The 22,599-nt window shown below is 39.6% G+C and overlaps 1 protein-coding gene across 1 annotated transcript; it reads left to right on the top strand.

The window, feature by feature from the left end:
* The first annotated feature begins 16,162 nt into the window (after positions 1-16,162).
* On the top strand, positions 16,163-21,884 carry LOC100766607 (putative vomeronasal receptor-like protein 4). Its single transcript, XM_027429750.1, is given in 2 exon segments — positions 16,163-17,074; positions 21,813-21,884. Coding segments are annotated over 2 exon segments (984 nt in total).
* Positions 21,885-22,599: the final 715 nt, after the last annotated feature.

The raw sequence follows: 22,599 nt of genomic DNA, 5'->3' as shown, positions 1-22,599 counted from the left end.
GTTTGAGGAGTACTGGTATCAGCTCTTGTTTGAATTTCTGGTAGAATTCTGCAGTGAAGCCATCTGGCCCTGGCCTTTTTTTGGTTGGGAGACTTTTGATGATTGCTTCTATTTCATTAGGGGTTTAGGTCGATTTAAACTGTTTATCTGATCTTGGTCTAATTTTGGTAAGTGATATTTATCCAGAAAACTGTCCATTTCCTTTAGATTTTCAAATTTTGTGGAGTCCAGGTTTTCAAAGGATGACCTGAAGATTCTCTGGGTTTCCTCAGTGTCCGTTGTTATATCTTCCCTTTTGTTTCTGATTTTGTTAATTAGCATGCTCTCTCTCTGCCTTTTGGTTAGTTTGGATAAAGGTTTGTCTATCTTGTTAATCTTCTCAAAGAACCAACTCTTTGTTTCATTGATTCTATATAATGTTTTCCTAGTTTCTACTTTATTGATTTCAGCTCTCAGGTTATTTCCTGGCATCTACTCCTCCTTGGTGAGTTTGCTTCTTTTTGCTCTAATGCTTTCAGTTGTTCTGTCAATTCTCTAATGTGACTTTTCTCCAGTTTCTTCATGTGGACACTTAGTGCTATGAACTTTCCTCTTAGCACTGCTTTCAGAGTGTCCCATAAGTTTGGGTATGTTGTATCTACATTCTCATTAAATTCTAGGAAGTCTTTAATTTTTTTTTATTTCTTCCTCAACCCAGGAATGGTGCAATTGGGTGTTATTCATTTTCCAAGAGTATGTAGGTTTTCTGCCATTCGTATTGCTGTTGAATTCTAGCTTTAATGCATGGTGATTTGATAAGATACAGGGGGTTATTTCAATTAATTTTTAACTATCGAGGTTTGCTTTGCTGCCTACTATGTGGTCAATTTTAGAGAAGGTTCCATGTGGCTCTGAGAAGAAGGTATATTCTTTTGAGATTGGATGGAATGTTCTATAAATATCTGTTAACCCCAGTTGGGTCGTAACTTCTTTCAGATCTTTTGTTTCTTTGTTAAGTTTCTGTCTGGTGGTCCTGTCTAGTGGCATAAGGGGGGTATTGAAGTCTCCTACTATAAGTGTGTATGGTTTTATGTGAGGTTTGAGCTTTAGTAATGTTTCTTTTACAAATGTGTGTGCCTTTGTATTTGGGGCATAGATGTTCAGGATTGAGACTTCATCTTGATGGACTTTTCCTGTGATGAGTATAAAATGCCCTTCTTCATCTCTTTTGGTTGATTTTGGTTTGAAGTCTAATTTGCTTGATATTAGGATTGCTACACCAGCTTGTTTCTTGAGCCCATTTGATTGGAAAATCTTTTCCCATCCTTTTACTCTGAGGTATTGCCTGTCTTTGAAGTTGAGGTGTGTTTCTTGTAAACAGCAGAAGGATGGATTCTGTCTTCGTATCCATTCTGTTAGCCTATATCTTTTTATGGGTAAGTTAAGACCATTGACATTTAGGGATATTAATGTCCATTGTTCGTTGGTTCTTGCTTGTTTTGGATTTATTGTTGGTGGTGTCATTGTGTGTGTATTTTGCCCTCCTGCTTCTTTTTGTGTTTGGTAAAATTAGATTATCTATTGCCTGTGTTTTTGTGAGTGTAGTTATGTTCATTGGGTTGGAATTTTCCTTCCAGAACCTCCTGTTGCTGGATTTGTGGATATGTATTGTTTAAATCTGTTTATGTCGTGGAATATCTTGTTTTCTCCATCTATAGTGATTGAAAGTTTTGCTGGGTACAGTAGTCTGGGTTGACATCCATGCTCCCTTAGTGATTGTAGGGTATCTATCCAAGACCTTCTGGCTTTCAGAGTTTCTATTGAGAATTCGGGTGTGATTCTGATTGGTTTGCCTTTATATGTTACTTGGCCTTTTTCCTTTGCTGCACTTAATATTTTCTCTTTATTCTGTAGATTTGATGTTTTCATTATTATGTGTCAGGGAACTTCTTTTTGTGGTCCAGTCTGTTTTGTGTCCTGTAAGCTTCTTGTACTTTCCTAGGCATATCCTTCTGTAGGTTGGGGAAGTTTTCTTCTATGATTTTGTTGAATATGTTTTCTGTACCTTTGAGCAGTGTTTCTTTACCTTCTTTTATACCTATTAGTCTTAGGTTTGGTCTTTTCATTGTGTCCCATATTTCTTGGATATTTTGTGTTAGGGATTTGTTGGACTTGAGATTTTCTTTGGTTGATGAATGTATATCCTCTAGTGAGTCTTCAATAGCTGAGATTCTCTCTTCTGTCTCTTGGATTCTCTTAGTTATAATCACATCTTTAGTTCCTGATTGTTTATCCAGTCTTTCCATTTCCAGCATTGTCTCATTCTGTGTTTTCTTTATTGTGTCTGTTTCAGCTTTCATGCTTTGAACTGTTTCAAGAACTTCCTTCACTTGTTTTGTTGTTTTTTTCTTGTGTTTCTCTAGATTCTTTAAGAGATTTGTTTATTTCTTGAATTTTTTGGTTTTTCTTTTCCTCCATTTCGTGTAATTTTTTGCTTGCTTTTTCTTCTATTTCTTTAAGGGATTTTCTTGTTTCCTCTTTAAAGGTCTCTATCATCTTGCTGAGATAATTTTTGAGGTCCATCTCTTCTTCATGCACTGTGTTGGGCTTTTCAGGTCTTGCTGGAGTGGAGTCCCTAGATTCTGGTGTTGTCATATTGGTCTTTCTGTTGTTGAGTGAGTTCTTATTCTATCTTCTTCCCATATCTTCTTCCAGTGAGTGCAGGAGGGGTCTCTCTATCTCCTCTTGTTACCCAGTGGTGTGTGTTGGCCAGGAATTCAATGTGCACAGCTCTGGATGGTCTTGCCTCTCCTGGTAGTCTCCTCACTCTGAAAGAGTTAGGCCTCCATAGGGGTCAGGTGTGTGGGGGGGATGGGAGGGAAGACTGGGGTGTTTCCAGACTCAGCTCGTTCCTCACTGCCTGGGCAGGTCTACCCCAAGCAGGAGCAGGCCCAGGGAGATTGGGGTAGATGGAGCTTTGGAAAGGAGTTGGGTAAGAGCAGAGGATCACTCACCTCATTGCGGATCGGTTGGTGGAAAGGGAAGGTAGAGTTTCCTGTTCCCAGATTCAGGGAGCTCCTCCCTGCCTGCGCATGACTACTGCAAGCATGCACAAGCCCGGGAAGATCTGGGTGAATGAAGCTTTGGAAGGGAGTTGGGTAAGAGCAGGGGATCACTCACCTCGTTGTGGACTGGTCAGCAGAAAGGCGAAACAAGATAGTTTTACATGTCAATCCCAGTTCCTCTCCCTCCCATCTTCCCCTACTTCCCACTAACACTTTATGTATCCCATACCCTTTCTGCTCCCCAGGTAGGGTGATTCCTTCCATGGGCAGGTCTTCAGAGTCTGTCATATCTTTTGGGATAGGGCCTAGGCCCTCCCCAATGAGTCTAGACTCAAGGAATATCCCTCCATGTGAAATGGGCTCCCAAAGTCTATTCCTATGCTAGGGATAAGTACTGATCTACTACAAGAGGATTTCCAAGGCCTCCTCACTGACACCCTCGTTCATGGGTGTTCATTGTCAGAGGAGGGCTGAGGAGAACATGAGAGAGCAGGAAAGTTGAGTCAGGGGAAGAATAGAGGAGAGCAAGAATAGAAGAGAGAAATGATAATAAAGGGAGCCACTATACGTTTAAAGAGAAATCAGGCACTAGAGAAATGTCCAGAGATCTACAAGGATGACACCAACTAAGAATCTAAGCAACATAAGGCTACCCTAAATGCCCTCCCCTGACAATGAGATTGGTGACTAACTTATATGCCATTCTAGAGCTTTCATCCAGCAGCTGATGCAAGTAGTTAGTAGTAGCAGACACCCACAGCTAAACACTGAACTGAACTGGAATCCAGTTGCAGAGAAGGATGAGTGATGAGCAAAGGGGTGAAGACCAAGTTGGTGAAATCCACAGAAACAGCTGACCTGAACAAAGGGGAGCTCATGGTCCCCAGACTGATAGCCGGGAAACCAGCATGGGATTGATCCAGGCTCCCTTAACTACAACCTTTTAATGAGTTGTGTATGAAAATTTCATTTCCTGTGTATTTTTACTTAATTTCATCAACACCTATTAAAATATTATCAGTAGGTAAAAATTGTTTACATACACACACATGATGTATAATATGTTTTTGTGAATGTGTGTATACATGTGTGTGTGTGTGTGCACAGAGGAAGGATATGTGTGCATATGCTCATGGAAGCCAGGTCTTCATGTGCATTCACCTATTATTTTGAGAGAGCATCTCTCACTGTGACCTGGACCTCTCCACTGGGCCAGGTTGGTAGCCCCAGTTATTCTCCTGCCTCTGTGATTAGAAGTGTTCACCACTACACACTACCATTTCAAATTTTTGTTTTTCTTTTAATGAGAAAAGATTTTTTCCTATAATATATTCTGATTAGGGTTTCCTTTCCCCAACTCCTTTCAGTTCTTCCTACTCTCCAGGTCCACACACTTTGTGTCTCTCCTTAGAAAAGAAACAAGAATCTAAATAATAATAATAATAATAATAATAATAATAATAATAATAAATAACTAGATAAAAACAAAATAAGCCAATCCGAATAAGACAAACAGAAGAAAAAGAGCCAAAGAAAAAGCACAAGAAACACATATAGATATGGAAACACAAGTTCACACCTAGGGATCTCATAAAATTGTAAGATATGCAAAGGACCTGGAGACTCTATCAAGTTCATTTTATGTTGGGCATCTACTGTTGGACATGTGGCCTACAGTAATGACTGGTTTGTTTCCCCAGTGAGACTTCCTTAGAGAAAACTAATGTTTCATTTGCCAGTGGCTGTCAAATCCTTGGTGGATGTAGACTCAGGTTCTTGACCACCCAAACAGTGTTGAGTATGGGTTCCATCTCATGGAGGGCATGCTTTAAATTAAATCAGATATTGGGTGGTTACTCTCTCACATTTTTACCACTGTTGTACTAGTGTGTCTTGCAGGCAGGCCACCATGAACTCTAATCTGTAGGGGTAAAGGCTTTAGATAGGCCCCAGCTTGAAATTCTTCATGTTCAGTTAGTTCTGTAGGTAGTTCAGTAGTTGTGTTGTCTTCAGGACAACAGGTGTTGTCTATGATTTTCTACAGAGCTAACAATAGCCTAGACAAACAAGCCCTGGCTTGTTTTCAGGTTCTCATGGTGCCCCTTTGGTCAATGTCTGAATTAGATTTCAAGTACTAGAAGCTTCATTTGATGATGAGTGGTTTCATTTGGGGTTTTGTGCCCCCCTCCTGTTATTTGGCAATTTCATGTAGATCACTTTCCTATGTTTATAAACTTTAGGAAGCTTCTACTGTATTATGTTTTCCACATGGTTCCCTAAGTGTTTCTTAATTTTATTTGTCCCTCCATGCATTCCCTTTCTTGCTCCTCTTCTCCCTGCCTTTCCCCATTTGATCCCCCATCTTACACCTCCTCATCTGTCCACCACTATCTATTCTATTTTCCCTTCCTAGTGAGATCCCTGACCTCTATTCCCGAACTCTGTTTGTAACCTTGTGGTTATCATGTCTTGTTATTAATGACTTAATAACTAAAATGCAAATATAAGTAAACATTTACCATGTTTGTCTTTCTGGGTCTGTGTTAAATCACTCAGAATGACTTTTACTAGTTTCATCCCTTTACCTGCAAATTTCATTACTTTTAATGTCTGAGTAATATTCTATTGTGTAAATGTACCACATTTTCTTTATTTATTCTTCTGTTAAAGATAATCTCGTTGTTCCCATTTGCTGAATATTATGAATATACAAATGTCTCTGTAGTAGGATGAAGTAATCTCTGGGTATATGCCCGATAGTGGTATAGCTGAATCTTGGCATTGCTGTATTCCCAGCTTCCCGAGGAACCAACACACTGATTTCCTTAGTAGATGTACAAGTTTGTGCTGGCAACAGCAGTGAATGAGTGCTTGATTTACTCCACAACTAGGCTGGGGTGATAAGTTGTTTATCATCTAAGAACGCTTACCTGGAGATCAAAATGTAAAGATAGCCACAGCCATAGATGTTGGGCAATAGTGGCTCACAACTTTAATCACAGGACTCAGGAGACAGAGGCAAATGGATCTCTGTGACGTCAAAGCCACCCTAGGCTGCATGAGAGTGAATCAGTCTAAAAGAGAAACAGAGCTCACATTTTTAATCCCAGCACTAGAGAGAATAAAAGGAGCTCAGTGCACTCTCAGGAGCAGTCTGAGATCTGGTTAGAAGTGCAGTCTTAGATACAATCTGAGGTTTACTGGATAGCCTCTTCAGTCTGAGCATTGGTAGAGGTCAGAGCTCTCTGGTGGCTTGGCGGCTTGGCTTCTCTGACATTCAACTTGAACCCCAATATCTGTCTCTGGGTTTATATTATTCATGGCCATTCTGACTGGTAGAAAGTGAAATCTCAAAAATAGCTTCAGTTTTCTTTACCCTGATGACAAGGGATGTTGAAAAGTTCTTTAAGTGCTTCTCAGATACTTGATTTAGAGGACTGAGTTATTTATGCATTTACTGAATTATATTAGTTCTTTGTTTATTTCACTAATACATTTATTAATTAGATTGTGTGATTTCTTGTTTAGTTTCTTCAGTTCTTTGTATATTTCAGGTAATAATCCTCTGCCAGTTGTACAGCTGGCCAAGATTTCTCCTCCCTTCTGTGGGCTGACTTTCACTCATCAACTGCCCATTTGCTATGCGTAAGCTGTTTAGTTTCATGATGTCCCATTTGTCAACTGTTGCCCTTATTGCCTGGGCAACAGGAGTCTGAATTAGTAAGTTGCCTGTCTATATGTTGAAGTGTCCCCTACTTTTCACTTCAATCATTTCAGATTTTTGTCTTATGTTAATGTCTGTTGGAATTGATTTCTGTGAGAGTGAGAGATGGGGATATAAATTAATTATCTTACATGTGGACATAAATTTTTCATGTACTGAAAGTTGAAGGGTGGTTTTTCTCCAGTATGTAATGTTGGCCTCTTTGTCAAAGATCAGTGGCTGCAGCTTAATGACCTCATGCTTGTACCTTCTCTCTGTCTGTCAGGTTTAGTGCAAGTGAGATGCTGTTTTCCTTAGTATGACTCTGTACTATAGAAGGAAATGAAGTACTGTGATACATCCCGTAACAGTTAGTGGTAGAAACAAATAACCACTTCATTATCTATATTGTGAATCTCAATATTCTACTAACACAATTGAAATCAAACTAGCAGCATAGTGAAATAAGCCTCATGTCAGTAATATAAATTAGAAAATCTCTAGGAGAAAGGTTATTCCAACATGTAGTGGCTTAATATCACAAATTCAAGTATTTCTAAAATGATTACTATTTATGCACAGATATGCTTTCAATGTATCCCAGAAACTGTGTCTTTTTGTTTTCATTTCAATTTAGTTTCACAAAGTTTTTATTTCTTTATTGATTAATTCTCCAACACAGTCATCATTCTATAAGACATTGTTTAGTCTCCATGAGATTAGGTTTTGTTAGAGATTTGTGTGCTGTCAATTTTAGGCTTATTGCACCCTTGTCATGTAGAATACAAGGAGTGATTTCATTCTTTTTGATTTATTGTGATTTGTTTTGCATTTCAATATATGGTCTATTTTAGAGAAGCTTCCTGTGATGCAGATTAAATGTGTATTCTTTAGTATTTGGGTAGACTATTCTGTAAGCATGTTTAAATCCATTATATATGTGATGTCAATTAATTCTGATGTTTCTCTCTTTAATTTTTATCCAGATGACCTACCTATTGGGAAAAGTTGGGTATTTAATTCACCTACTATTAATGGATTGGTGTTCGTCTATCTATTTTAATGAAAAAATTAATTTTTGAATGCATGTCCCTGAGTTTGGTGCACATGTTTAGGGTAGTGATGTCTTCATGGTTAACTGTTCCTTTGATTAGAAGGCAGTTTCCCTCTTTATTTCTTTTGATTAGTTTTAGTTCAAAATCTATTTTGTTAGAAGCTAGGCTACTGATATCTGCTAACTTCCTGGTTGCATTTCATTGGAGTATTTTGCCCATCCTTTACTCTAACTAAATGTGTTTCTTGTAGGTAACAGATAGATTTTGATTCTTGATGTATTCAGTCAGCCTGTGACTTTTGAATAGAGAATTGAGGCCATTCATGTTTAAATTAACATTGAAATGTGTGTCTTAGTTCCGGTCATCATGTGGCTGATTTTTGGTGTTCTCAGTGGTACTTTTCGTTTTATTAATTATGGCTCTTTTTTTTTTCACAGTCCTTCTGCTTTGTTTATTCCCCTCTTTACCCTCTAAATAAAGCTTCACATATTACCTTATGTCTGGTTTGTTGAATATAAAGGTTTTTTTAGGCTGTCTATGATGTGGAAAATTGTTCCTACTCCTTCAATCATGGCAGTGGTTTACCTGGGCATATACTTTTAGATCACCTGTCATTTATAACTTGGGTTGTATTGCTCCAGGTTTTTCTGGCTATGAAAGTTTCCTTTCAGTAGTCAGCTGTTCTTTTGATAGCTTTTCTTTATTCATTACTTGTAGTTTTTCTTTTGCAGATTTCAATACACCTTTCCTGTTCTGTATACTTGGTGATTTAACTATGAGATGCCATGAAAATTCTCTTTTCTGGTCTTGTCTTTTATGTGTTCTGTGTGCTTCTTATATTTGTGTGTGTGTCTTTACTTAGTTTGAAAAAGTTTTCTTCTATGATCTTATTGAAGGTCATGTCCTTGCCATTGACTTGGGATTCCTCTCCCTAACCTGTGCCTATAATCTGGAAATTTAATTCCTTCCCTGCTGTCTCACACAAACAATACTTTCTAGACATGCACTCTACCAACTGAGTTACACCCCCAGCCCTGTGCTCACTACATTACTTCACATCTGTGCCCTCTGTAAGAAAGGTGACTTTCCCCAAGTGTGTTTGGAGGAGGTGACATTTTCTTTTGTTTGACAAAACTGCTGTTAATTTCCAGGTGAGACTCTGAAGCCACTGTAAGTTAAGTATGGACGCCATCACGAGTGTTTGGGGAAGAGGAAGAACCCTTGGGGAATCCAAGATGTTTTTCTTACTTCTTATCAATGGGATATTATTTTTACTTTTGTTTTGTCCACAAGGACTGGAATCAAATAATCCACAGTCAGATGTGGCCTGGGGAGAATAGCTCACCCCCAGGAATCCCAAAGCTCAGCTGTTTCTACTGCAATGTTTTCCTTGAAATAGAGAACTCTCCCATTTGATGGTATGACTTTCTAACAACCACAAAGTCAGAACTGCACTTTTCCAGGTGACATGATAATTATGGTTGTACAGGGAGATGAGCTGATGGATGACATTTCTTCCTTATAACTGTTTCTTAGGTCCGTGTTCTACACGGATGTCTATCAAAGACCCAGACTGGTGAGTGTTTCTTTTTGTCTTCATTAATAGTAACAACTCAAAGCAAGTGGTAGGATGAAGCAGGAATTCCTGCAATACAATGATTAGAAAATTCTCTGTTTAGAATTCTACTTTAGAGCTATAATGTATTATAAGCAAGCGTAGCAGATACTTGTAGACATAAAATATCACTGTAAAGATTTGTAAAGTCCATAGGTTTCACTTACTATGGTTTCTGAATATAATGTATGTAGCAGTAGAAGGGGAGTTGTTGGAAAGAGGACAGGGCCTAGCAGAAGTGTGGACAGAGACAGGAAAGGCTAACAGGGTGGAGGTGATCAATGGGTACTTTATATAGAATGAAAATGTCAGGAAACCCATCTTTTTTACAAAGAATGTGCATTCATAACTATGTTGAAAGTGGCCCTAAATGAAATATTTGAATGAACATATCTGACTCTGGATTCTCCTGAGTGTGTACTCTTGTAATTCTAAAAACATGGTTCTTCCTATCTAAAGGCAGCTGTGTTAATTTTCCAACCCTCTCACAAAACACCTGAAATGGCTTACAGGATGAAACACAAAGAACACATTTATTGGTTTTCAGGAGTACATTTATAATGTGAAGATACATTTAAATTATATTTTGTCTTTTCTCATTGTACTGCTGTTCTCGACCTATGCATTGATCTATATGAAACAAACTGGGTATACACAACAAATATTAACTAATTTAGTGTTTATCAGTAATTTTCTGTTCTGTTAGGTTTGCATATACTTAGGAATTCTTTTGTTGTTTTTGTTTTCTGAGACAGAATTTCTCTGTCGCTTTGGAGTCTGCCCTGGAATTCACTCTGTAAACAGGGTGGCCTCTAAATCACAGAGATTCGCCTACCTCTGCCTCCCCAGTGCTGGGATTAAAGGTGTGCACCATCACTGCCTGGCCATACTTAGGAATTCTTAGGAGAGTTTCACTTCATGACCTAGTAAAACATAACATATTTTTTAATATTATATATGCGTGTTTTTTCATAGATTTGTTTATCTATTATAATAATTTCTGAAGAAGTAGATCTCTTTTGGTCATCTCAGAAGTATCTAGAAATCTTACTTCACTTATTCATTAAAATCTTGTGAATTTATCTTTACAAAAATGTATACTAGGTAATTTCCAGTAGTAGTTTGAGTGCTTTAATTAAAATGGATTCATTTTTAGTATTTTGAGTTTTCAAAGTTGAACCTTGTTACACTGAGTCCTATATAATATTGACTAAGCTTTTCATTAGCAGAGAGAAACATTTTCAATTCTTGAAAAGTATAAAATTATTTACTGTCTAAAGCCTCAAAGATTCCTTGAATAGTTCCAAAATACAATTTCTCATTAAAACGTGCATTCACAAAATATGCCAAGTAAATTTAAATTTAGCTGCTGAACATCGAAAGTCCATTTTTATATTTCTGGAATATCACTTACTAATATACACAGGAGACTAAATGGAAAGCGAAGGCAGGTGTGGTCGCAAACACCTGTGATCCCAAAACTTTGGAGGCTAAGGCAGGAGCATCGTCAGTTTGACTGAAGTCAGTCTGAACTATAGATTTAGACCACTCCTCTCTGTCTCTGTTTCCCACCTCACAAATACAACAAAATCATAACGATAAATACATAATGTAGTATTATGAAAGCATTGTTTTAAAAATGGAATAAAATTATGCTGGTAAATGTTATTTAGTCACTGGACACAGAGCATCCATACCATGGAAACCAAATGATGGAAGCATGAGTTTATGTTTGCAAGCATTATAGGGTTTTCAGTTTGTTTTGAGTAATTCACATTAAAGGTCTACACTGGTGCCGGGGTAGGACACTCGTGGGTCTTATTCAGTCACCCTGAAAACAGATACACTCTCCATTTTCCTTAAGGTCCATTTATTTCATAGACACATTTGATTCAACTCTCAGTTTTTCACTCAAGTGCTGTACACATATTTATGTTAGCAGTCTCAGTACACAATATGCTATTGGTCTATTCTTAGACCCAGTAGTCCAGTCATTACACACACACATACACACACACACACACACACACACACACACACACACACACACACACTTCCAGTGAACATTTTCAAATCTTTTTTAGACTTACACTATGTGACGTGTGATCAGGCTCTGGGTCTGACTGCTTCCCCACAGTCTCTGCAGTGACAGACATTTCCACTGCTGCTTCTGCTGCATCTCAGAGGAGATGGCTCATAACTGTGAGATTGTAATGTTCTAGTCACTGTATGTATGCTTTCAGTTGCAGGTGAGCTAAATTCAATTTCTAAAGAGTAACTTATACATTAAAATTATTTAAGAGTATGGGGCAAACGCTGTGAATTAATACCTTAATTAAATAATCACTATTTATTCCTGCTGGCATATCTCTTTCATAAAGACTTCATGGAACTAATTTGAGTGGCTAAGGTCTTCATTTTCTTGAGATTCCTGAAGACTTGTTAATGTTGCTGACAATGGGCATTGCATCAGGCAATAACACTATGTATCTTATCACCTGAAAGTCCCACAATCACTTAAAGTTCTCTCTGAGCAGTCATATGGCTTTTAGGTCATTACTCACTAAATGATCTAATATGTTCGTATGTTTATTATATTATTGTCTCCTCAAAGCAGAATGCAAAGGCCACCATATGATCAAAAAACAAGACTTCTCTAAAATCAAATAGTATGTTACAAAGGGGTAAAATTATTTTCTCAGCAGAATGTAGAGCCATGCATGAAGCAGCTCCTGGTTTCTATTGTTGTGTGAGCCTTCAGAGAGCTGCGTGTAGACTGCTTGGTCTTTTGGTCTGGATCAATTTAATAGTGATATCATCTCTACTATTATGAATGTTTATGGATACACTTTGGGTTTACTACTTACAACTAAGTACTACAACTTAAACTAATGTGAAAACCCAGGCACTGCATTTTTTTCAAATGAAACAAATGACTTTTCTCAGTTCATGTATATGTTAACAACTCAGTTTGTAGTCATGGTAGCTATGGCTTTTCTGGTCCACTCTCACCTCCAATGAACCCCCGAGAAAGAAGTCACATACTGAATGGGAAGACATGTCATTTTCTGTAGGTGATAAATGTTTGCAAGCATGGGTATGAAGTAGAGAGGATGAAGTCCATAGCTTTGGCACAAGAAAAAATTTAGATTACTATCTTTAACTTCTATTATGGTCTTTTTATTTTATTTATAATATATTTCCATACTAGTAATTTATAGATGTATAATTAATAAAAATGATTATTCATATAGTTTGTCCATTTACAATTTGAAAATGGAAATGTGCTGCAGTTCTTTTAGAACAAGAACAAAGCTTGAATTATTATCCTTAATAAATAAAATTAAATGTTTTCTTTCTTTATTATTTAAGATTTATATATTTTGTTTTTCATATGTAAGGGTTTTTGCTGCATCTATGTCTGTGCACCACTTGAATGTAATACCAGAGGAGGCAAGAGATTCCCTGTAACTAGAGTTACAGATGGTTCTGAGCCACCATGTCATCCCTGGGAATCTAACCCAGGTCCTTTGCAAAAGTAAAACATGCAATGAACCACTTAGTCATCAAGAGCATGTATCCTGGAGCTTTTAAAAAACAGAACATCACTGTGAAGCTACTGCAAATGTATATTGGTGAGAAAATCATATGTATGGCTCTGGCAATTTGGGTGAATCTATTCCTTTAATACATCAAGCTTATTAAGAGAAAACATGATATATATAAAATGTGTGATTTAGATTGTCATATTCATTGGGATGTTATAGGGCTGTCTCACATACTAACTTCTGCATTATTTCTATATATACATGCATGCACCTATATATGTGGAAAATACAAGTAAACTTGAAAATACAAATGTGTACTCTTCCTCACAAGAACCTTAGTGTAGTAGTTTTCTATTTCTCTATCACAGAGCTGATTTAAATCAAAACAACTCTGAGATACTAACTTACTCCTGTCAGAATGGCTAAAATCAAAAACACCAATGACAGTTTATGCTGAAGAGGATGTGGAGAAAGGGGAACACTCCTCCACTGCTGGTGGGAGTGCCAACTTGTACAGCCACTTTCGAAATCTGTATGGCGATTCTTCAGGAAAATGGGAATCAGTCTACCACAAGATCCAGCTATTCCACTCTTGGGCATATACCCAAAAGAAGCACATTCATACAGCAAGGACATCCTTTCAACTATGTTCATAGCAGCATTATTTTAATAGCCAGAACCTGGAAACAACCTAGATGGCCCTCAACTGAAGAATGGATAGAAAAAATGTAGTACATTTACATAATGGAGTACTACTCAGCAGGGGAAAAAAGGCAATGGAATCTTGAAATTTGCAGGCAAATGGATGGAACTAGAAACCATTCTGAGAGAGGTAACCCAGTCACAAAAAAGGCATTGTATGTACTCACTCATATGTGGATTTTAGACATAGAGTAAAGGATTACCAGCCTGCAGCCCAGGCTTCCGGAGAGGCTGGTAAACAAGGAGAACCCTAAGAGAGACATACATGGTCCCCTGGAGAAGGGGAAATCGACAAGATCTCCTGAGCAAATTGGGAGCATGGGGGAGGGGAGAGGGGAACTAGGAGAATGAGAAGGGGAGAAGAGGAGGGATGAGGAGGACATGATGGGACAGTGAGGTTGAGCTGGGAGAACAGAACAGAGCAAGATAAGAGATACTATAATAGAGGGAGACATTATAAATTTAAAGAGAAATCAGGCACTAGGGAAATGTCTGGAGAGCTACAAAGATGACACCAACTAACAATCTAAGCAACAGAGGAGAGGCTACCACAAATGCCTTCTCCTGATAATGAGATTGATGACTAATCCATATGCCATTGTATAGCCTTCATCCAGCAGCTGGTGGAAGTAGAAGCAGACACCCACAGCTAAACTTTGAACTGAATTGAAATCCAGATGCAGAGAAGGAAACTGATGAGCAAAGGGGTCCAGAACGTGTGTGTCAGTGAGGAGACCTTGGAAATCTATGGGGCCTCTTGTAGTGAATCAGTACTTATCGCTACCATGGGAATGGACTTTAGGAGCCCATCCCATATGGAGGGATACTCCCTAAGCCTAGACACAAGGGGGTTGGCCTAGGCCCTATCCCAAAAAATATGACAGACTTTGAAGACCCCCCCCCATGGAAGGCCTCACCCTTCCTGGGGCGCAGAAAGGGTATGGAATGGGTAGGGCATTAGTTGGTGGGGGCAGGGGAGAAGGAGAGGGAGAGGGGCCTGGGATTTACATGTAAAATAATTTTCTTTCTAATAAAAAAAGAATAAATAAGTAAAAAAAATAAGAAAATTTAAAAAAGAAATAAATTATACTAATTTGATAAAATAATGATACTGGTCACCAGGATAAATAACATAAGACTATTGACTAAAACTTAAAAAAAAAAAACCTGTGTGTTGATGATGTATGATAACACTGGGGACCTTGATTTCAACTGCATGGGAACAACAATGTGTTGAAAGCAGTGTTTGTCTTAATGTCACATGTTCTCTCTTGTTGCAGGCTATTAGCGCCACACCTTCAGAGTGAGTATGTACCCTGAGTAACTACAGATACCAGGACAGCCAAATGGCACCATGGCCAGAATGGGGGAGGTTGTGGGCAGCAATAGAGGGGAGAATAGCAAGGTACAAATGATCTCACCAGGTAAATGGCAAAGGGCGGGCTCCTTGCCAGGGAAAAGGGGAGTAAATATAGAAGAAGGTGGGAGGGAGGTACAGGGGAGTAGCAGGATACAATTTGTCTACTAGAGAATGTGGGAGATTCTTAGACACAGGGGGATAAATACAGAAGGGGGAGGGAGGGAGGTATAATAACAATATAGATGGATGAAACATCCACACAGAATCATTCTATTAATTATTTAACCACCCTACTGCCCCCTGAGAAAAATAAAGAAAAATAGTGCTTGTCTTGATAGCTGAGAGTTAGTTCTTTAAACCAGAAGTGGAGTTCACACAAGTTTTAAACGGGATGAGAAGAAAACTGGGAGACATGTAGGAACATTTATAACAATAATGGTTATACAATTAATAGGGTGTGGAAAGTGCACTAATGGCCTCCAACTGTATCTATGTCTTTAAGTCCAGATTCTGGACTGTGAGTTCATTGAAAAAGGAAAATAAAAACAAATGAATTGAGATAGACATATTGCTGATTAAAATCATGGGATTATCATGAATTATCAACTGTGATTCCATTAGAATTATGAATGCAAATATGGATAGTTGCAAAATGGAGCTTATTAAAATTATGGAATAGGAGACTGGCTCATCTCACGTTTTTCGATTTCTTTTGTAATTTTACCCAGATTGACATAATTTTTATTCAGTTGTACAAATATGATTATTATTCTATGCTCTTCACTACTGTTTTCAGTGTTAAGTGTAAAATAAGGCATGCAAATAAAAATCAATAGGCTTAGATTTCTAAGACATGAGGCCCAGGTGAAATACAGGCACATAAAGTGTGGATTCTGCATTGAATATGGCTGAAATGCATTTATTATGCACAATAATACTATATATACACAGGAGATAATATGGAAGGTATACAGAAATATAGGACCTTTAAAATGTGGAATCTCAAAAATTTTAAAGATAGGTTAATCAAGAGTAGGTAGGTAAAACAGAATGTTGATATAGACATACTGACCATCGCATCACAAGTTTGATGAATAATCTATAATTTTTTTCAGATATATGAAATGTTTCCATTATGCTCTTAAGATGAATGCACTTTCCACATATGTCCTCATTAAAGAATGTCCTTTATTTCCAAGCTGGACTTGGAGTCATCACCAATATGTTTCTCCTTTTTATCTACACTTTCATAATCCTAGTACATAAATCTAAGCCCATGGACCTGATCTCCTGTCAACTGACCTTCATCCACATAGTGCTGATTCTCACTGGAGGGGGTATTGGGCTTACAGATGTATTTGAGTCACTGAACTCTGAGAATGACTTCAAATGTAAGACAACTTTTTACATAAACAGAGTGATGAGAGGCCTCTCCATCTGCATCACCTGCCTCCTGAGTGTGTTCCAGGCTGTCACTATCAGTCCCAGTACCTCTTTCCTGGCAAAATTTAAACTTAAACTAAAAAAATACATGATCTCTGCTTTCTTATTCATTTGGTCTTTCAATTTGTCATTCAGTAGTAGGTGGATCTTCTATGTTGGGGCTTTTACCAATATGAGTGAGACCAACCAGATGAAGGTCACCAAATATTGCTCTCTCTTCCCCGTGAACTATATCATCAGGGCACTGATTTTAACAGTGACAACCTCTAGAGATGTGTTTCTTGTAGGAGTTATGCTGACCACAAGTGCATACATGGTGATTATCTTGTTCAGACATCAGAGGCAATGCAAATATCTTCACAGCCTCAGCCGCCTGAGAGCATCCCCTGAGAAACAGGCCACTCTGACCATCTTGCTGCTGGTGGTTGTCTTTGTGGTCATGTACTGGGTGGACTTCATCATCTCATCCATTGAACTTTTGTTATGGATTTACCATCCAGCCATCCTGACTGTTCAGATGTTTGTGATGAATGTCTATCCTACGATTACTCCTTTGGTACAAATCAGTTCTGATAACAGAATAATCAATATGTTGAAAAAGCATGCATTAGGTATTTTTAAAAGATGACTTTTTCTCTTTTTAAAAAAAGTTGCTTTATTTTTATTTATATGAATGTGTGTTGTGCCAGCATGTATGCATGTGTGAACTCCTGTTGCCCATAAGGGCCAGAAGTCATTGTATCCACTGGAAATGAAGTTACAGATGATTTTAGGGTTACCTTTCTGCTACAATATAAATTAATTTTTTTCTTAAAAAAAAGCAGGTACTTCTCAAACTTAAATTATTCAAGTAGCAAAGCAAGTTTCTTATGCTATAAATTTGTGCTGTAACACATATGCACTCTTTTATGTATCTGCGGCCAAGTACTACAGAGTCCTTTATGTTCCTAGTATACCATAAGTTGACGTTTCCACAGGAATTCTCTTATTCTTTTCTTTTTATTTTCAATTGTAAATGTTCCCTTAATGCTGAATTTGAGTATTTGACTTTCGGCTAGGTCTCTGGTAGAGGGAGCAGTAACAGCTCAAGATACTCTGAAATGAAGTTCTTAGCACAAAGGAGATTTATTTGACCCAGAAAGACAAAGGGCAGGGAATATGAGACCAAGCCAGGAGATAGACTGTGAGGGAGAAGGGGAAAGGAACAAGGAACAGGTAGATTGGGTATTTGAACTGGGGGATACAAAGTACTGACTCTGGATATAGAGGAGACAGATGTGGCCCCTAGGCAAATGGCAGATTATAAAGGAAAAGGGGCAGGGGCTGGAGAGATGGCTCTATGATTAAGAGCACTGGTTGTTCTTTCAGAGGACCAGGGTTTATTTTCATCACTGACATGGCAGCTCATAACTGTCTTTAACTCCAATTCCAACATCCCTGATATCCTCATAAAGGCAAAACACCTTCATAAACAAAAAGTGAAGGGGGAAATCTCAAGTTAGAAAGAGGTGTTTAATTTTAATTGGCCATGTTAAATAGGTGAGCCAAAGTTGCAGGGAGGGTTGGTTGCTGGACTTCAATACTTTTATATCTGTTTTTTTTTTTTTTTTGGTAGTCAGCCCGGAGGAAGTGGTCAAATAAAGGAATGGATCTTGGGGGCCAGCTTTCAGGATTGCAAGTAATGGTTTCGTAGCAAGGCAAGGGAATGAAGGAAAAGGGCAAGGTCTGCCAGGGCCATGTTTGCCAGGCTTGGGCTGTCTAGAATCCCTTCATTCCCACCTTTGTATTTATTGGGTACCTGGGTATTGGGTTAGTGGGCATCATTTACTCTGGTTGCTTTCTGCTGGCAATGGAGTATTGTTGTTTTGGGACCCAAGGTAGCTGGGTTGTTGGTCAAGGTTGGGGAGAGCAGGCTGTATCAGTCAGAGGTCCAGGTTCTGTGAGAGCATCTGAGGCTAGTTCAGTCTGTGAGGTATATCATGATGTCGGTTCTGAGGAAATAGTTGCGGCTGGCACTAGAGTTGCTGCAGCACTTGGCGGTTGATTTGTATTCTGTTGGGACAGATAGAATAAGGATAAGAGGTAAAGTTAAGGACTTTAGGAAAATGTTTATCTGTGTGTACACTTGAAACTTTTAGCCTCGTGATCTTCAGAGTTGGGAAGAGGAGTCCTAGGACCAGGGACAGATGGAGAGATCCCACCATTAGGAATAGGCAATAGGTAGGAAAACTCAGGTTATTCATTAATAAGAGTTCTTATCTGGAGTCTGAGAGTTCCTGGCAGCAGACAGGAAAATTTCAGTTGTCTGTACAAGGTTAAATGGGGGAAGAGCTGTTATTTGAAAGCAGGATCTAGTTGTGCTGGGAGGAATGTAATTTGAGTGTTGTTTATTACATCAGCATAGTCTTTCCTGGGGTGTCTAGGTGGGTTTTGCAATTGAGATATTTTAGGAACAAGGACGATTGTGGAAGCTCTTGAAAAACCATAAGAGGAACGGTTGGTAACACATTTTTGGGGTTGGTGTAGAAAGGTTGAAAGAACTTGGCTTTAGTTCCCAAAAAGGGACTTGGATGATAAAGAGGACAAGCAGTTAGTAGTGGGGGTAGGGCATTGGTAATTGGGGTATTGGTGGTGAGAGGGACCTGTGCTAATGGGGGGCTTTGAAGAGAGGCAGAGAGAAAGCAGCAGGAGGCATTTCAGGTATCAGTGGGAGTTTAGGAAGAGACAGAGGGTTTCTTGGATGACCTTGAGTCAAATGAGGGTTCAGTCATCAGAGAGAAAGAGAAACACGTGCACACACACACACACACACACACACACACACACACAGAGAGAGAGAGAGAGAGAGAGAGAGAGAGAGAGAGAGAGAGAGAAGGAGAGGAGATATGTTGGATTTATTGTACGATTTGTTCAGCGTTTGGTGTCTGAGGGCATCTAGACAGTTATTGACTTTAGGGGAGTCAGTTGGCAGTGGAGGTTTGGCAATCATCTGGGTACAGGAGAAGTCAGAGTGTGAGAAGAGAGATGAGGTATGTGGGGATGGGGTGTCCTTCACAGAACAGAAACTGAAGGGTGAGGATGATTATGCAAAGAGGGGATTAGGAGATTATCCAGTGTTAAGGAGGGTTAGCTGTGTTGTTAATGGCAGGGTCAGTCTGATACAGCTATTTGACAGGAAGGAGCTGCCATCTGCATAAAAAGTGTAGTCATAATAGATAGAGGACCCTCCTGTGTATGAGAGGGACGTGGTAGTAGGTAGTAGGTTTTGAGAGTGTTTGGACAGGAGGGTATAGAACCTGGGAACACTGAGGTAAAGAGGTAAGTATGGAGGTCTTAGGGGAGGACAGGCAAGAAATGTGAGTGATAAGTTTTCAATAAGTGAAGTTTGGAGACGAAATCTGAGACGATGGAAGAGATTGGAGTCCTTTGTAAGTTGGGAGTTGAGGGAGATATTGGTGAGAATAGATTGTGAGAGGGGATTCGTAGATTACGGGATGGGATCCCAGAGTCTGTTAGATTTCTAGGCGACCAGAGGGATTATGGCAAGAATGCACAGACAAGGAGGTCAGCCACGGGATGGTGCTATATATAGTTTGGTGGAGGTAAGAAATGGAGGTAGCAGCATTTGGACCTAGAAGGTGTTTATGTGTTTTGGAAGCTTAAGGATGGAAAGGTTTGTATAGATCTGGGAGGTTGACAGGTAGGGCAGAAAGGGGAACATTTTAAGTTTAAGGAATTGTTTGAGGATGGGAGGAAGGCAGAGGTACAGAAGTGGCTTGGGATAGGGAATGTATCAGGAGTGAGTTTTCAGGGATCTATGATGGGAGGAGGTTGGCCATGAGGTCAGAGATAAGGAGTGGAGATGGGCAAGGTAGTATAAAGTCAGGTGTCCATGGGTTGAAATGAGAGAGAATCTCAGATGAGTGACTTGGGGAAAGAAGATTTGAGCTTTGAAAGGTTTGCTCTGGTTACCTCAGGAGCTAAGGAAATTGAGATGTGGGGCATTGTCAGATGGGCTATCAGAGAGGGAATTGCTGCAGTACTGTAAAGGAGGAGGTCATCTATATACTGAAGAAGGAAGAAGGAAAGGGTAGAAGGCAGGCAAGGCCATAGGGGTTCCTGGCCAAAAAAGTGGGACTGTCTCTGAATCCCTTGGAGGAGGATAGTCCAGGTTGGTTGTTTGGATTGCTGAGTGTCAGGATCCATCTATATGAAGGCAAAAATGTAGTAGACATCAAGGAGTATTGAGGAGAAAAGGTCTTTAAGATTTAGGACAGGGCAGTGCCGCCGAATGGGAAACAGCCACTGGCCTACCTGGGCCGGCAGATGGAGGCAGAACTGTCACTGGGGCCTCACTGTGTTGGATCCCGCCACTACCGAGTTCGGAATATCTAAAATGGCTGAAAGGCACATAAGAAAGTGTTCAACATCCTTAGCCATCAGGGAAATGCAAATCAAATCAACTCTGAGATGCCATCTTACTCCTGTTAGAATGGCTAAAATAAAAAACACCAATGACAATTTATGCTGGAGAGGATGTGGAGAAAGGGGAACACTTCTCCACTGCTGGTAAGAGTGCCAACTTGTACAGCCACTTTGGAAATCAGTATGGCAATTCCTCAAGAAAATGGAAATCAGTCTACCACAATATCCAGCAATTCCACTACTAGGCATATACCCAAAAGAAACACATTCACACAACAAGGACATCTGTTCAACGATGTTCATAGCAGCACTATTTGTAATAGCCAGAAACTGGAAGCAGCCTAGATGCCCCTCTACCGAAGAATGGATTGAGAAAATGTGGTACATTTACACAATGGAGTACCACTCAGCAGAAAAAAAACAATGGAATCTTGAAATTTGCAGGAAAAATGGATGGAACTAGAAGAAACCATTCTGAGCGAGGTAACCCAATCACAAAAAGACAAACATGGCATGTACTCAATCATATGTGGATTTTAGACATAGAGTAAATCCACACTGCCAGAGAAACTAGTAAACAAGGAGGACCCTAAAAGAGACAAACATTGACCCCTGAAGAGGGGGAAAGGGTCAAGATCTCCTGAGCAAATTGAAAGCATGGGAAGAGAGAGGAGGGAGCTACGAGAATGAGGAGGGAAGAAGAGGAAGGATGCAGAGGTCATGAGGGAGCAGAAAGGTTGAGTCAGGTGAAAAGTAGAAGAAAGGGTTTGTGATAGGTAGGGTTTTAGTTGGGGCGTGGTGGTAGGGAAGGACTGGAGGGAGAAGGGAACTGGGATTTTCATGTAAATCAATCTTGTTTCTAAGTCAAATAAAAAATGATTAAAAAAAGATTTAGGACTGAATCCTGGGTGGGTGAGGTTAAAGAAATAAGACATAGGGTTTTTTTTTTGGGGGGGGGCTCAGTGAGGAAGTATGTGGTAGAGAGATGAAAGAGAAAGAGAAGTAGAGATGTTTCTGCCCTAGGAATAGAGGCAGAACTGGAGAGGCAACCATGGTGAAGAAATGCCTGTTCTGCCACTTGAGGTCATGGTGATGTCAGGTCCCATGCTGCCACTGAGGTCCATGTCTTGGTCCATGGTACTACTACAGTCAGTAGTCCATGTTGATGGACTCTGTCTGTATGATGTCCATGACCTGTGTTACTGCCAGAGGTTATGCAGATATCTGTAGTCTGTACTACAGCCTAAAGCTATGTTGATGTCCAAGGGCCACACTGAGCTAGTTCTGCCCCTCACCAACCACCACAGGGTGGTTCCAGCAGTGACAACAGTATGGGAGAGCTGCACCTGCCTTTTGCTTGGAGGCACAGTAGAGCTGGTCCTGGAGGCTTAAGCATGGGAGAGTGTGAGAATTGGTCCCACCCCTCTACTGGCCAGAGGTATAGTGGGCTCTGATGGAGTAGGTGTGGGAGAGATGGTAGACTGACCAACTCAGCTACCATGCAGGGGCATTTCCAGTCCTTGGGGTTGGCTCACCCCAACATTTTTCCTATCTATGACATGCTGGAACATTCGAAGGTTCCTGTTCTGTTCTGTTGATCCAGAGCCACAGGATCTCTGAAACTCAGGGCAGCAGAAAGATATCTGAGAGTCTCTATGAGGGAGCAGTATTGTTGGTGTAGCAGAAGCCATAGGCCTTGAACTA

This window comes from Cricetulus griseus, chromosome 8 (assembly GCF_003668045.3).
Source record: "Cricetulus griseus strain 17A/GY chromosome 8, alternate assembly CriGri-PICRH-1.0, whole genome shotgun sequence".
NCBI classification, from domain to species: domain Eukaryota; kingdom Metazoa; phylum Chordata; class Mammalia; order Rodentia; family Cricetidae; genus Cricetulus; species Cricetulus griseus.
Note: the sequence above shows the minus strand (reverse complement) of the source record. Positions and strands in the feature narration are given on the sequence as shown.